At 35.8% G+C, this 15776-nt stretch overlaps 1 protein-coding gene and 1 non-coding gene across 2 annotated transcripts; one reads left to right on the top strand and one right to left on the bottom strand.

Moving 5' to 3' along the window:
- Positions 1-4895: 4895 nt before the first annotated feature.
- LOC142176823 (small nucleolar RNA R71) lies at positions 4896-5002 on the bottom strand. Its single transcript, XR_012705630.1, has one exon. It is a non-coding gene; the product is annotated as a small nucleolar RNA R71 (small nucleolar RNA).
- Positions 5003-7093: 2091 nt separating this feature from the next.
- On the top strand, positions 7094-15391 carry LOC107768891 (peroxidase 43-like). The gene is made up of 4 exons (XM_075242742.1): positions 7094-7588; positions 7726-7908; positions 8033-8195; positions 14820-15391. The coding sequence occupies exons 1-4, from the start codon at positions 7391-7393 to the stop codon at positions 15236-15238; spliced, it is 963 nt and encodes a 320-aa protein (XP_075098843.1). The 5' UTR covers positions 7094-7390; the 3' UTR covers positions 15239-15391.
- The last annotated feature ends 385 nt before the right edge of the window (positions 15392-15776 follow it).

Here is a 15776-nt window from a genome sequence, read left to right as displayed (position 1 = left end):
TCTCGCTAGTATTCTCATCCTTTGTGCTTATACAGGCCTTGGAGAGGCTGTTTTGATGAGGGAAACCCTGCCTGGGGAAGCAGATATCCAGAAGCGCTCCAAGGAGAAAAAGAGAAAGAAAAAATCACCGGCCGGGTCCCCGAACTAAAAAAAGGCTAAAGTTCAAAAGCCAGAGGCCGATTCAATGGTCTCGACTCGGGAGGATGCCGGAAGTCTTTATGCCAAGGGCAAAGAGAGTGACGATTGCTCGCTGGTACTTAGGGGGAGAAGAAGTGCTGCTGCCTCGAAATCTATTGAGCTGAAGGCGACTGAGCCGGAGGTTGCTAGAGCCGAGGCCACCGAGGTGGTCCCAACCCGAACTGAGGTAGTTTAAATTAATGGCTTAGACGAAGTCCCCGGGCTGTCCATCGATTAAAACACATCGGGTGCCGAAGCGCACCTGGTTGATGAACCCGAAAAAACCAGTGGTGAAGCCCCTTGTAGGTGGGAGATGGCCCTCATTGACCCAGTCGAGGTAATCAACGTAGATGAGCCTCTGCCTGGCCCATCATTCTTTCCTGGGCAAATACGGGATGCCCAAGATATGAAAACTCCTGCTGCAGGGGCATCCCCCGGAGAAAATAATATGTTGGAAGGATTTTTTACAGGGGTTGAGGAAGGCCTCGATATCGATGCCTCGTTGATGTATGAAGAGGCTAAGAAGCTTCGACAACAGGTAATCTTGATTTGACCGCTGTATCTTAAGTTTCGATTCTTGCTTTTCTGACTCCCTTATTTTGTGTTCTCAAGCCTTTAAGCTCTCCAACGAAGCCTTTTCCAAGTCACAAGCAGAGTTGGCTCATTGTGAGGACAAATTTAGGAAGCTTGTCTCTGAATTGGATGAACTCAAGGCCCTTAATGCCCAAAATAAAGGGGAGCTAGGTGACCTTCGAGCTCATTTGGAGAGGGTATCTCGAGAGTGGGCTGATCTCAATGAGCAAGTAATATGACCGTATTTGGCTTATTTTTGTGCTTCGGTCAATTGAGTGATTGATATCTTAATTTGGCTTTTTAGCTTAAGCAAAAAGATGATTTAATGCGATAGGAGCTTAGAGTCAAAGATACCGAAATCCTTGGGCTGAAGCAGCGCATGGATGAGGTGTCTTCCAATAGAGAAACTCTTCAAGAGAAGCTAGAAAAAGGCCTTAGAAGAAAGTAAGAGAAAAGTTGCTGCTAAGGGAAAAAAGAAAGTGGTTGAGCCTGTTAAGGCAATTCCAATTGATGAGATGGACCTGGTCTTTTAGGATGAAGAGGAGACAGAAGATGTGGAGGTTGTGACAACTCCAAAAGCTAAGAAAGTCAAGACTTCCACAAAGAAGTCTGTTTCAAAAACAAAGTCTGTTGAGCCATCTACTTTGGCTAAAAGAACCAGGTCTGCATTGAAATCAAGAAAAATAAAAATTGTAGAGAAATAAGAATGGAGTGGAGAAGAAGAAGAAGAAGAAGAAAAATCTGATATTGAGAAGGACAAGATGGTTAAGTTTTGGAAGAGAACCATCTTGAAAGGTAGACTCCTCAAGGACTTGGAGGAGGAAGAGATGTTAATGCTACTGAAGAAGTTACAGTTGCAAGGTTAGAAAGACATGGTCCTTCAGATGGATGGAAGGCTGGCCAGAACTGAGATTGCGGAGTTCATGGCAAACTGAGAGATCAAAGATGGTAGGGTCACCAGTGTGGTTAAGGGGGGTGACAGTGACTTTTGATGATAAAGAACTGAGAGAGATCTTAGGTGTACCTACTGAAGAGTACAATTATTATAAGAAGTTCAAATGGCCAAGTCTAGAGAATCTCCCTACTGCCCTTTCCATTACTAGGAAGTTTGGTGACAATGAAGAGGAGCTTGAGCCCAAGGCTATTTACAAAAGTGAGATGAATCCACCCCACAAAGTGCTGTTCGAATTTGTGAACAAATGTGTGTTGCCAAGGTAGTAAAGAAGGCACATTGTCACATTCATAGACCTAGTCCTTATGGAATGTTTGGACAGTGGGAGGCAAATCAGTTAGCCTGGATTTATCATCCAACTTCTTGACAGGGTTCTAAATGTCACCAAGACTCACTCCATACGCTATGGTTTTATTCTCACGGTTGTACTTGCACATTTCAAGGTACCTAGCAAGAAATGGGAAGTTGGTACACGCATGGATCATTTTGGGGAAAACACTCCAACTGCTTGTGACTATGAAGTTCAAACCACTCCCAAAGAAATTGGTTCATCCGAAAAGGTACCAGTGAACAGCAAAGTGCGAGCTTTGGTGCAAGAAAGTGGGGCTAAGGATGCTGAGATTGATAGGTTGAAGAAGAGGTTGGCTGAAGTGGAGACTAAGAGAGATGTTCTCAAAACTGAGCTGGCAAAAGAGAAGGAAAAGAATGATGGCATTCTTCAGGATATGCTGAAACTACTCCAAGCCAAAAACCAAGAACCTAGTCCTTCCCAGCCTAGTGTAGATCAACCATGGACCTCGTTTGGGATTTTTTTTGTTTCTTTTGCTCATGGTCCAGTGTTTTTTATGCTTTGTGGTAGGATCTTATCAATCAATGAAATTCACTGCCTTTTTCTCTAATTATTTGTTATAAATACTTAGAATTTGGGATGGTCCATTTAGCGAATTTCACTGCCTTCCTCAAAGATAATAACGCGTTAGACTCTTTAGGCGCGATTTTAATTAATTTACATTCTTAAATTCGGGTGCGCATTTATGTGACCCAAATCCAAATCTCAACGGTGTCGGAATGTATCAACAACCACGGGTGCATTGATTGCGACGTGGTTCGAAGATCCATTTTCACGACGTTGCAATTCTATAAAAATAATAATAAAGCGGTTTTAAACTTAATAAAAGCACACAAGTTATAACATGCATTAAAATAAGATATTTAGCCATTATAACAATTTAAGCGACCGTGCTAGAACCACGGGATCCGTGGGTACCTAACACCTTCCCTCAGGTCAACAGAATTCCTTACTTAGAATTTCTGGTTCGCAGACTTCATTTGGAAAGTCGAATATTTTCCTCGAATTGGGATTCAAGATAAACCGGTGACTTGGGACACCAAAAGCCAAACCTTTCCCAAGTGGCAACTCTGAATTAAATAAATAATCCCATTTTCGAATAATGTCACTTAAAATGGAAAAACTCCCCTCACGCATTTATCCTTCGGGGCAGGCGCACAAAAAGGAGGTGTGACAGTGATAATTTCATCTAAGACTACAGAAAGTCAAGAGATATAAAAGTTACGGCAAATTCTCACCAAAATTTCATGATAATTTGCCATGTCAATTTCTCATCAAGTCCATATGATATATTGATATTATCTTGCAAATTCTCACCAAGGTCTTGTAGAAATTTTTCTATAAATAGGCATATGTTTGTAGAAGAAAGAACATCCCACTTTGTATCCAATTTCCTATTTAGTTTCTCTTAAGTTCTAAAGAGAAAGAGAAGAGTTCTTGGTCTCTTTCTCTAATCTCTCTTTGTAGTAAAAATATTCTTAGTCTTTTGAAAGTATTTTTTTAGTTTTTCTTACTCCATAATGGAGTATTTTTTTTTGTTGGCATAGTTGATGAAGCTTGATATAATTATAATACATCTCAGTTTCAATACATTATTGGTCTGAAACTCTATTTACATTTCATATTGTGATGGAATGATGATTTTTTAATCATTATTATCACATCTATATATTTTATATCTAAGTTATTCTTATATTAATTTTATAATTCTCACGGAGCAAAATTAATATATAATAACTGATGAATAGAATATTAGAGTGAAAGTAATTTTTAGTAAGATTATTATTTCAAGTTTGTAATCTTGCTTTCCTCAGTTTTAATTCTCACGGAGGAATTGTTGAAGGCAAGATTATTGATTTTCTAGTAAAAATATTCTCACGAAGTTTTTACTACACTTGAGCACATAATATTAGAGTCAAAGTAATTTTTAGTAAGATTATTGTTTCAAGTTTGTAATCTTGCTTTCCTCAGTTTTAATTCTCACGGAGAAATTATTGAAGGCAAGATTATTGATTTTCTAGTAAAAATATTCTCACGACCTTGAGCACAATTCAAGCAAGATATTTCAGTTTAATCGTCACTAGTTTTAAATCAATTAATTGACATAACCTCACTGAGTGTTAATTATTTATTTATTTCTTAGTGTAAAAATACAATTGTATTAGCAATAAGCAATTATTCTTTAGAGAAATACGTATGAAACTGAGATTTTATTGAAATGATATATCAAGTGAATTCAACGATTCCCAACTCTTTTTAAATATAAACTTTTCAGAAGAAATTTGTCTTAATTTACAATTTCAAACACACCTTTCATCAATTTGGTTTTCTCAAATAGTAGTCAAAATATTACACCTTTCTCAAAACATAATTTGTAACCGAATGGAGCACCAATTAGAAGATGATAACAATCCACTACAAATTCCACCACTAGCTAATGCAGAGGAGCAGTTTGATGAAGTGGCGCCAAAACCAGCAAATAGAATCCTAAGGGATTATGCTAGACCTAATCGCTTTAACTGTGAATCTAGTATCAGGAAACCTCCAGTAGCAGCCAATAACTTTGAAATCAGGACAGGCGTGATTCAAATTCAACAATCTTGCATTTTCACTGGTGATCTAAATGAAGTTCCACATAGTCATTTAATTGACTTTTTAGAATTAGTTGAAACCACAAAGTATAATGGAGTACCTCCTGAAGAAATTAAGTTAAGGATATTTCGTTTTTCTTTAAAAGGAGAGGCCAAAACTTGGTTACGAAGTTTGCCGCAAGGGTCTATTACCACATGGGACCAAATGACTCAGAAATTTTTAAATAAATATTTTTCCCCTGCTAAAACAACAAAGTTAAGACAGGATATATCTAACTTCTTGCAGACTGACACTGAGTCAGTTTATCAAGCTTGGGAAAGATTGAAAATATTGTTAAGGAAATGTCTACATCATGACATTCCTGAACATATGCAGTTGTACATTTTTTATCATGGTTTGAAACCATCTTCTAGAAATGTAATAAAAGCAGTTGCAGGAGGTTCTATAATGGGAAAAACCACACAGAAGAAGAATTGCAATTGCTTAATGAAATTTCTGAAAATGCCATACAGTGGCTATCTGAGTGTGTAATCATTAAGAAAACTGTTACAGTAAATCAGGTGGATGCTTTAAATACACTAACACAACAGATTGTTTCTTTGGCACAAAAATTTGAATCTTTTCAAGTAAATACACAACAACCAAGCCAGTCTGAGGCTTGTGACTTGTGTGGAGGAAACTATTTAAACCACGAATGTCAAGCAACCAATCAAAATGATGAACATGTCAATGTCATCGGATACAAGTTGTATCCTTTTAGAAGTCCATTAGCACAAAAGCATCCAGGATTTCAATGGAGCAATGCAAATGATGCTGAAAACTCTCAAAACTACCTAAAGCAACAGGTACAGAGTCCACCCGGATATCAAAATCAAAATCGTGGACAACAAAATTTCAGGCCTTATCAGCAAGCAACTCCATATGAGCAAAGGCCTCAACAAGGTCATCCAAGTCTTGATGACCTTTTGTACAAGTACATTAAGGTTACTAATGAAAAAATGGAAAGTCAAAATTCAGCTCTAAAAAATCTTGAAATTTAGTTAAGCTAATTGACAACTCTTGTGTCTGAAAAGATTCAAGGTCCTTTACCGAGCAATACAGAGAAAAATCCAAAGAACACCTTAAGGCCGTTGCCTTACGGTCAGGTATGACTCTTGATGAACCCTATGCAAACAAACAAGAAAAGAATCAATCAGAACAACAGGTAGGCAAGGGTGAGAATGTTGAGACACCCTCTCAACCATCAGAAGAGAAAGAAGCCAAGAAAAAAGAAGAAAAAAATACTAAAAATTTGACTTCTTTCCCTGTTACAATTCCCTTCCCACAAAAGATGAAAAGAGAAAAGTTGGGTAATCAATTTGCAAAGTTTTTGGAGATTTTAAAACAAATTCACATTAACATTCCTTTTACTGATGCTTTATTGCAAATGCCTTCATATGCCAAATTTTTGAAAGAAATTTTATCAAGCAAAAGGAAATTGGAAGAAGTTTCTGTGGTAATACTTACTGAAAAATGCAGTGATATACTTCAAACTAAGCTACCACAAAAACTCGGTGACCCAGGTAGTTTTATCATTCCATGTACTCTAGGAGGAGTATACATTGAAAAAACACTTTGTGATTCTGGAGCTTCAATAAATTTGATGCCATTTTCTATTTTTAAAAAATTAGATCTTGGTGAAATGAAAGACATAGGTGTTTCACTTCAATTTGCGAATCAAAGTACCAAGAGTAGATAAATAATTGAAAATGTGCTTGGGCCATTTAGACAAATGATGACTTGGGAACTCTTCCCCTAATAATTTCTTGGCTCAAATATTTTAAAGACAGATTTCGACCCATACAGATTCAGCATTAGACAATGGGGCATATATGTATGCATATGTTCTGTATATGCATATATATACAGAACATGGGAAACACTATGTTATTACCGAATGACCTTTGGCTTGGGGAACTTAGGACGAGAAACCTAAATGGCTTCATGGGGACACTAAACAATACAAAGAAACTTAAATGGCTTGCCTTCATCCATCCCATAAAAATCCAAAAACCCAAAAATCTATATGTTCTGTATCTACACGTGAATCCCTCTACTGACAGTTGTATTATTCATCTATTTTGGCACTCCTTCTATGTTTACAGCTAACTCAATTACAATAATAACAAATTTTTTAATATTTCATTTGTTCCGTCACATTTTTTCTTATTAATCGGTTTTTAAAAAGATACAATTTTATACTTTAAATTCATATCACTTTACTTAATAATATGCTCTTATAGTTATGGAAATATCATGATATATATAAGACTATAATTTCTGTGAATAGTTTTCGGACCGTTATGTAAAATGAATCGAAGGGAGTACCATCTTTAAAATTAATGAATATCAATTATGAAAAAAATAGGATGAAGTAGAAGAAAATTCAAGAAAGAAAAGGAAACCCCCAAAATCATGCAACTTGGCGCTTGACACATTGCCATCTCTTAATTCACTTAAGTGTGGTAAGAGGGAGTATAAAATAAAGAAATTTTTATGTAGAAATATAGTGGATGGGTACATTACACAAACATCACCTCCTCCATTTTCTCTTCATCTCTTCCCTTTTTTGGTACTACCATTTCTTGAATCATATTACTCTCCTGCTTCCTACATTCTGACCACCTTTTACTTGATTCTTTGTTTTTTTTTTTTTTTTTTATTTCCAAGAATTCACTACAATTACCCAATAAAATACTTTTTACACAATGGTACTTGTATTTTTCATTGTAATTTTTAGCTATCTAGCAGGGATCTCACAAGGCCAACTAAGAGTTGGTTTTTATGAAAGCACATGTCCTAATGTTGAGCCCGTTGTTAGTGCTGTTGTCCGTGAAGTTGCTGCCTCCAACCAAAATATTGCTCCTGTCTTGCTTAGGCTTCATTTCCATGATTGTTTTGTTCAGGTCATCATTTCTAATAAATTCTAGCGAATTCAGAATTTAGAGTCAGTAGGTTCATAATAAACAGAATTCTTTTTACATATGTGTAAGTGATCCGAGACGAAAGTTGTGAAACTATTGTTATTGTTGATGATGAACAGGGGTGTGATGGATCAATATTGATAGATAATGGAGAAAATGCAGAGAGGCATGCATTTGGACATCAAGGGGTAGGAGGTTTTGAAGTGATGGAAAGAGCCAAAGCACAAGTAGAAGCAATGTGTCCTGGTGTTGTGTCTTGCGCTGATATTGTTGCTTTGGCTGCTAGGGATGCTGTTGTTTTGGTAAATTATTTTTTTAATTGAACTGTCTCATCAGTTATGTTTCAGTTCATTAACTACACTATTGAACAAATTAAATTTGTAGCTTTTCTACATTTTTTTATACTAACATATGTGGTGGCAACAGGCAAATGGACCTTCATATGAGGTGGAAACAGGAAGAAGAGATGGAGTGATATCAAATTTATCATTAGCAGAAAATATGCCGGACGTCAGCGATTCCATTCAGGTATTAAAAGCTAAGTTCTCGGATAAAGGCCTTTCTGAGAAAGACCTTGTTGTGCTCAGTGGTATACTCTGTAAGATAGTTTGTTATTGACAAGTTGGAAATTGGATTCTTCCCACATCGGAAGAAAGAAGTTCCGTGCCTGTCATGTGAAACACTCCCGGGACCGACCTTACTCGTACCGTGTCTGTTAGTCTCGGAACTGATCATTATGAAATAGCACATAACAGGCACGAGATTGTCTCAACAGGCACGAGATTGTCTCAACAGGCACGAGACTGACTCAACAGGCACGAGATTGTCTCAATAGGCACGAGATTGACTCAACAGGCACGAGATTAACTCAACAGGCACGAGATCCTAGAGTTAATTATTTATTTGAATTTTAAATTCAAAATTCGAATAAATAATCGTGTCTGTTTGTGAAACAAGACATCTTTTCTGAAAGGATCTATTGGTTGCCTATAAATACACAAGAATTCCAACGAAGTGGTAATAGAAAATCACAAGTATTACTGCAGACTTTGTTGTATCCTGAAGAGAATCGTTTTGTATTTTCCCTAAATTAGTATACAGGCGATAACTCTTTAAGGACAGTCGATTTTCACGCCTCAAAGCCAATTTGATTATTTTATTTCTAACAATCTTAAATAGTTATTCTGCTATGGAGAAATTGATGTCTGTTGTTGAGAGTCCGAAGGAGTTCATCAAACTTGATCGCTTTGATGGAACGAACTTTACCCGTTGGAGAGACAAGATGATATTCTTGTTGTCCGCTCTCAATATCTACTATGTTCTTGATTCTGCCTTGCCTCTGATGCCTGAGCCCACAACAGAAGATTCTGACGTAGTCAAGGAAGAAAGGAAGAAACGAGAACATGATGAACTGTTGTGTCGCGGCCATATTCTGAATACTTTGACAGATCGACTCTATGATCTTTACTACAATCTGAAGTCGCCAAGAGAGATTTGGACTGCTCTACAAACTGCATACCAGAATGAAAAACGAGGTATTGACAAATTCCTGGCTCTGCAGTACTTTGAATTTAAAATATTTGATACTAGGCCTATAATGGATCAGATTCATGAACTGCAAATCTTAGTATCAAAACTAAGTGATCTTGAAGTTAAAATTCCTGATGCACTTTAAATAGGTGCTATTCTTTCGAAATTGCCTTCCTCTTGGAATGACTATAGAAAGAAAATCCTACATTCTATGGATAAAATGACTGTGGAACAATTTCGTACTCACATTCAAATTGAAAGTGAGACCCATGCTCGTGATGCTATTAGTCAGCCTTCGAGATCCGCTGTCAATTTTGTCAGTCAGAATGATTCAGGAAGTGGGAACAAACATCTGAAAGTTTCCAAAAAGTCTTCTTTTAAAAAGAGAAAGAACTTTAGTTGTCATCATTGTGGAAAAAAAGGCCATATGATTCGGGACTGCAAATATAGAAAGGCAGGAATAAATTTCAATGCAGGCAAAACCGAAAAGTCTGGAAAGATTAAAAAATCTGGAAATTCTGAAAAGGCAAACTTAGTGGAAAATTCTGCCCAAGGACTGGTTGTCATGGTTTCCGCAATGCAAATTGGTATGGTCACAGAGTTGAATGTGGCTACCGCTGCTACAAATACTCAAGACTGGTGGCTAGATTCGGGTGCTACTATTCATGTCTGTTATGACAAGAAGATGTTCAAGACATATGCAGAAGTGCAGGATTCTGAACAAGTCCTGATGGGAAACCATGTTGCGGCAGATGTTGCTGAAAAAGGAAGTATTGAGATTAACTTCACATCTGGCCAGAAGTTGACATTACTAAATGTGTTTCATGTTCCTAATATGAAGAAAAACTTAATGTCTGCTGCTTTGCTGTCAAAGAAAGGCTTCAAGATAGTTATTGAGTTTGATCATGTAATAGTGTCTAAGAATGATGTTTTTGTTGGAAAAGGCTATAACTGTAACGGCATGTTCAAATTGAGTATTAATGAAATAAATTATGTTTCTGCTTACATCGTTGAGTCTGATTCTTGTTTATGGCATGCTAGACTAGGACATTTAAATTTTGGCTCCTTGAATTATATGTCCAAAAATGGTTATATATCATGTAAAACTCAACATATAAAATGTGAAATTTGCATACAAGCAAAGATGACAAAGAAACCATTTCGTAAAGTTGAAAGATCCACAGAACTATTAGATTTAATACATTCAGACTTGTGTGAATTAAATGGAGAATTAACTAGAGGAGGCAAAAGATATTAAATTACTTTTATAGACGACTTCTCTAGATTTACATATGTTTACCTACTTAGAACTAAGGACGAAGCTTTTCAAAAGTTTAAAGAATACAAGTCTGTTGTGAAAAATCAAAGGAGTAGGAAAATTAAAATTATTCGAAGTGATAGAAGCGGAGAATATTTTCCTAACGAATTTAATAAGTTCTGTGAAGAGCATGGCCTAATACATCAAATGAGTGCCCCTTATACTCCTCAACAAAATGGGTTAGCGGAAAGGAAAAATAGAACTTTGGTGGATATGGTTAATGCTATGTTACTTAATGCACATTTGCCACATAATTTATGGGGTGAAGCACTACTAACTGCATGTTATATTTTAAACAGAGTGCCTTCAAAGAGTATGCATATTTTGCCTTATGAGCTTTGGAATGGTAGAAAACCAAATTTAAATTATTTTAAAGTGTGGGGGTGTATATCCTATTATAGAGTACCTGACCATCAAATAACAAAATTGGGTCCTAGAGGAATTAAAAGTATTTTTGTAGGATATGCACAACACTCCAAAGCTTATAGACTGCTAGATCTAGAATCTAATGTCATTATAGAATCTATACATGTTGAATTTATTGAAAAAAGATTTATAAATGACAATGTTGATGAAATGACTGAAATAAATGGAAAACGTATCGATGCTAATAAATTGTCGCTTTCTGAAATTATTAAAACTAAGGAAAGAAGTGATGATATGCAGATAGAACCAAGGAAAAGCCAAAGAATAAGAAAAGAAAAACATCTTGGTTCTGATTTTATTTCTTCACAATCTATAGTATTTCTTGTTGAAGGAGATAGTACAAACGTTTGTAATCAAATTCCAATTGTATTAAATGTTGAAGAAGACCCAAAGACGTTTCAAGAAGCAATGTCTTCTAGAGACGCTGCTTTTTGGAAAGAGGCCATTAATGATGAAATGGACTCAATTATATCCAACAACACTTGGGTTTTGGTTGATCTTCCTCTTGGATCAAAACCTATAGGTTGTAAGTGGGTCTTTAGGAGAAAGTACAATACAGATGGTTTTGTCCAAACCTTCAAAGTAAGATTAGTTGCAAAAGGTTTCACTCAAAAGGAAGGCATAGACTATTTTGATACATATGCTCCTGTTGCAAGAATAACATCCATTAGAGTCCTTTTATCCTTGGCCTCTATCTATGATCTTTACGTACATCAAATGGATGTTAAAACAGCCTTTTTAAATGGGAACCTTAGTGAAGAAATATATATGCAACAACCTGAAGGATTTGTTCTTCCGGAAAACGAGAAGAAAGTTTGTAAATTGATAAAGTCTCTTTATGGTCTTAAACAAGCGCCTAAACAGTGGCATGAAAGATTTGATAGTGTAATACTATCAACCGGATTCGTACATAATAATGCAGACAAGTGCATTTACTCTAAATTTACAAAAGAATATGGAGTAATAATTTGTTTATATGTCGATGACATGCTGATTTTTGGTACGAATCTACAAGGAATTACCGAGACCAAGAAGTATCTAACCTCAGTTTTTAAAATGAAGGATTTAAATGAAGTTGATACTATTTTGGGAATCAAGGTCAAAAGAGATAACAAGCAAGTGACTTTGTCACAAGCACATTATATAGATAAAATTCTTACTAAATTCAGTCATTTAGGAATAAAGGGGTATAATACTCCTTATGATTCTAGTGTTAAGCTAACTGCAAATACTGGAAGAGCAGTAGCACAGTTGGAGTATGCAAGTGTGATAGGTAGTATGATGTATGCAATGCATTGCACTAGACCCGACATTGCATTTGCTGTTTGTAAACTTTCAAGGTTTACCAGTAATCCAGGTAATGATCATTGGAAAGCAATAAGTAGAGTACTTGGATATTTAAAATATACAAAGCACTTAGGTATTTGCTATAATGGTTTTCCTAATGTATTAGAGGGATATTCTGATGCAAGTTGGATTACAAGTGTTAATGATAATAAATCCACATCAGGATGGATATTTACTCTAGGTGGTGGAGCCATTAGTTGGGCATCCAAGAAACAAACATGTATTTCCCATTCTACTATGGAATCTGAATTTATTGCATTAGCAGCTGCTGGAAAAGAAGCAGAATGGCTGAGGAATATGTTACTTGATATAAAGTTGTGGCCACAACCTATGCCAGCCATTTCCATATTTTGTGATAGTGAGACTACAATGTGTGTTGCTTACAATAAAATTTATAATGGGAAATCGAGACATATAAGCTTGAGACATGCTTGTATAAGAGAATTAATTACAAATGGAGCTATAACTATAATATATGTGAGATCAAATAAGAATTTGGCTGATCCACTTACGAAGCTATTAGGTAGAGATGTAGTACAACAAACTTGTGGAGGGATGAAGCTGAGACCCTTAAATTAAATACAAGGAATGGGAACCCCACTTTGAGTTAGTATACACTCTAACAATATAAGTTCAATGGGTAATAACAAGTTACTTGTATTGTTTAAGCACTGATCTCCTCTTTAGGAGCCCTAATTCTATTGTACTACTTACTGTTATATGAGGAGTTAAGGAGTTGTTAAATGCTTGTTATAACAGGGGCATAAAGACAAACTCCAAAGTGCATACTGTTACATGAAGATGTTGATTAATCTTAATGGAATTATTAATGTCTGGAGTAACAGGGACATATTAACTAATTCCACCTATATGAATATTGAAGTGGTGCCGCTTCTAGCAAGATTTAAAGGGTTGATCTTGTAAATATTCATGAATTCAGGATGAGCACATGACCGTAAACGTGCTAAAGCGAATACTGGATTTTCTAAGCTACTAGATAACGCTGTGTGTGTGGTATTTTCGGTTTTGGCACAAGGATTTGTGGTTCAAATCTTAAGATACCATTAACTTCGTCAAAACTTTAATATACTTACACTAAAGGAAAGTTCAAATCTGTAAAAGATACTTTCAATTATTCACAAGTGTTATGAAGTGAAATAACAAACTAGTGGGGGATTGTAAGATAGTTTGTTATTGGCAAGTTGGAAGTTGGATTCTTCCCACATCGGAAGAAAGAAGTTCCGTGCCTGTCATGTGAAACACTCCCGGGACCGACCTTACTCGTACCATGCCTGTTAGCCTCGGAACTGATCATTATGAAATAGCACATAACAGGCACGAGATTGTCTCAACAAGCACGAGATTGTCTCAACAGGCACGAGACTGACTCAACAGGCACGAGATTGTCTCAACAGGCACGAGACTGACTCAACAGGCACGAGATTAACTCAACATGCACGAGATCCTAGAGTTAATTAATTATTTGAATTTTAAATTCAAAATTCGAATAAATAATCGTGTCTGTTTGTGAAACAAGACATTTTTTCTGAAAGGGTCTATTGGTTGCCTATAAATACACAAGAATTCCAACGAAGTGGTAATAGAAAATCACAAGTGTTACTGCAGGCTTTGTTGTATCCTGAAGAGAATCGTTTTGTATTTTCCCTAAATTAGTATACAGGCGATAACTCTTTAAGGACAGTCGATTTTCACGCCTCAAAGCCAATTTGATTATTTTATTTCTAACATACTCTCTCTTATTCGTCTACTAATTTTATTTTTTATTGAGGGCGCTCGTTCATGTTGTTTTAATTAAACTTATTACTTCCATATACACGTGTGCAAACAAGAAAATGTCAACATATAGTAATACCATATGAATTCTGAAGTTACTAAATTTTGAATTTGTTTTTGCTCAGCACTGACCTGAAAAAAATGAGAGAAAACACCACAAACACGCGCACACGCACACAACACAACACAACATAACACAAATAGTCACACTGAGTATTGCATTTGTACATGCAGAGATTGTGGGTTTTGTAGGTTGGTAGACATTGAAGGGATATGAACTTATATTGTCATTAGCTAAGCCACGGTTTTGGAGCTTTCTATTTAAATAGAAGTACCATATTTTGGGTTTCTTAATTACATCCTTAAGCCAGATTTTAAGGTAATTATGACTTTCACCTTTGTCTTATATACGTACCATTCAATTCATTTTAATACTAAATTCACTTGGAATATGAATTATTATAATTATAAGTAGATTAAGTCAATGCAAACAGATGAAATTCTTCACCCTTGGTCAGTAAATGCGACAAAAATAAGAAAAAAGAAAGGCATCTTTCCTTTCTGAGCGGTGAAATTTGGATATAGCTAGTGTTCAGTAATTGAAGTTCACGAGATCACTTAATTAGGAAATGGGCCACCTAAAAAAAATTACACATGATTCTTAATATCCAGAATACTAAATTGAATCACCAATTATTTACACATGCATGATTCTTATGTTGCTTTGATTTCATTACGCTATTATAAACAGTTTTATCCAATTAATTATCATAATTAAGAGAAATAATGAATTTGCAGCTGCACATACAATTGGTACTACAGCATGTTTCTTCATGACCAAAAGGCTTTACAATTTCTTCCCTGGAGGAGGTTCTGATCCATCAATAAATCCCAGTCTCCTACCAGAATTAATGGCTACTTGCCCACAGAATGGTAACGTTAATGTCCGATTACCGATAGATGAAGGCAGCAGCGACGCATTTGACAACCAAATTTTGCAGAATATTAGGAGTGGTTTTGCTGTGTTACGATCTGATGCTAGCTTATATGAAGATGCGGTAACAAGGAGTGTTGTGGATTCTTACTTTGGGATGTTTAGTCCATTTTTGGGGATATCATTTGAGGCTGATTTTGCCAATGCAATGGTGAAAATGGGTAGAATTGATGTGCTAACTGGATTTCAAGGAACAATTAGACGTGTATGTTCAGCTTTTTGATTGATATAATTGTAATTACTAGTTGTACATTCTCATTAGGTCTTGCTTAAGCATTTTACTTTGTGTGTCGTACAAACTTAATGGTGCATTTTGGAGTGTGCAATATCAGAATCCAAGAATCTGAGAAGAGAAGTAGAGAACTACTAATTTTGATATATAGGGTGTGTTTGGTATAACGGAAAATGTTTTCTTGGAAAACAAGTATAGTAATCTTATTCATTTTCCGGTGTTTGGTACGCGAATTAAGAAAAATGACTTCTCAAGAGTATTCATAAATAATTTAGATATAATAAATATGAAGCCATAAACTTTCAAACCAACAACCTTCGAACCCACAAATTTCATAAACTTTCGAACCGCTAAACTTTCAAAACCATGGAATTTCGAACCCTAAACTTTATAATTTCTAGACCCGTAAACTTCCAAACACATAAACCTCCGAACTCATAATTTTGGAACTTGTAAAATTTTGAACCTTTAAACCGATAAATTAAAAAATTAGAAACTGAAAAATATATTTAAAATTTTTTTTTTTGGG

This window comes from Nicotiana tabacum, chromosome 22 (assembly GCF_000715075.1).
Source record: "Nicotiana tabacum cultivar K326 chromosome 22, ASM71507v2, whole genome shotgun sequence".
NCBI lineage: Eukaryota > Viridiplantae > Streptophyta > Magnoliopsida > Solanales > Solanaceae > Nicotiana > Nicotiana tabacum.
Note: the sequence above shows the minus strand (reverse complement) of the source record. Positions and strands in the feature narration are given on the sequence as shown.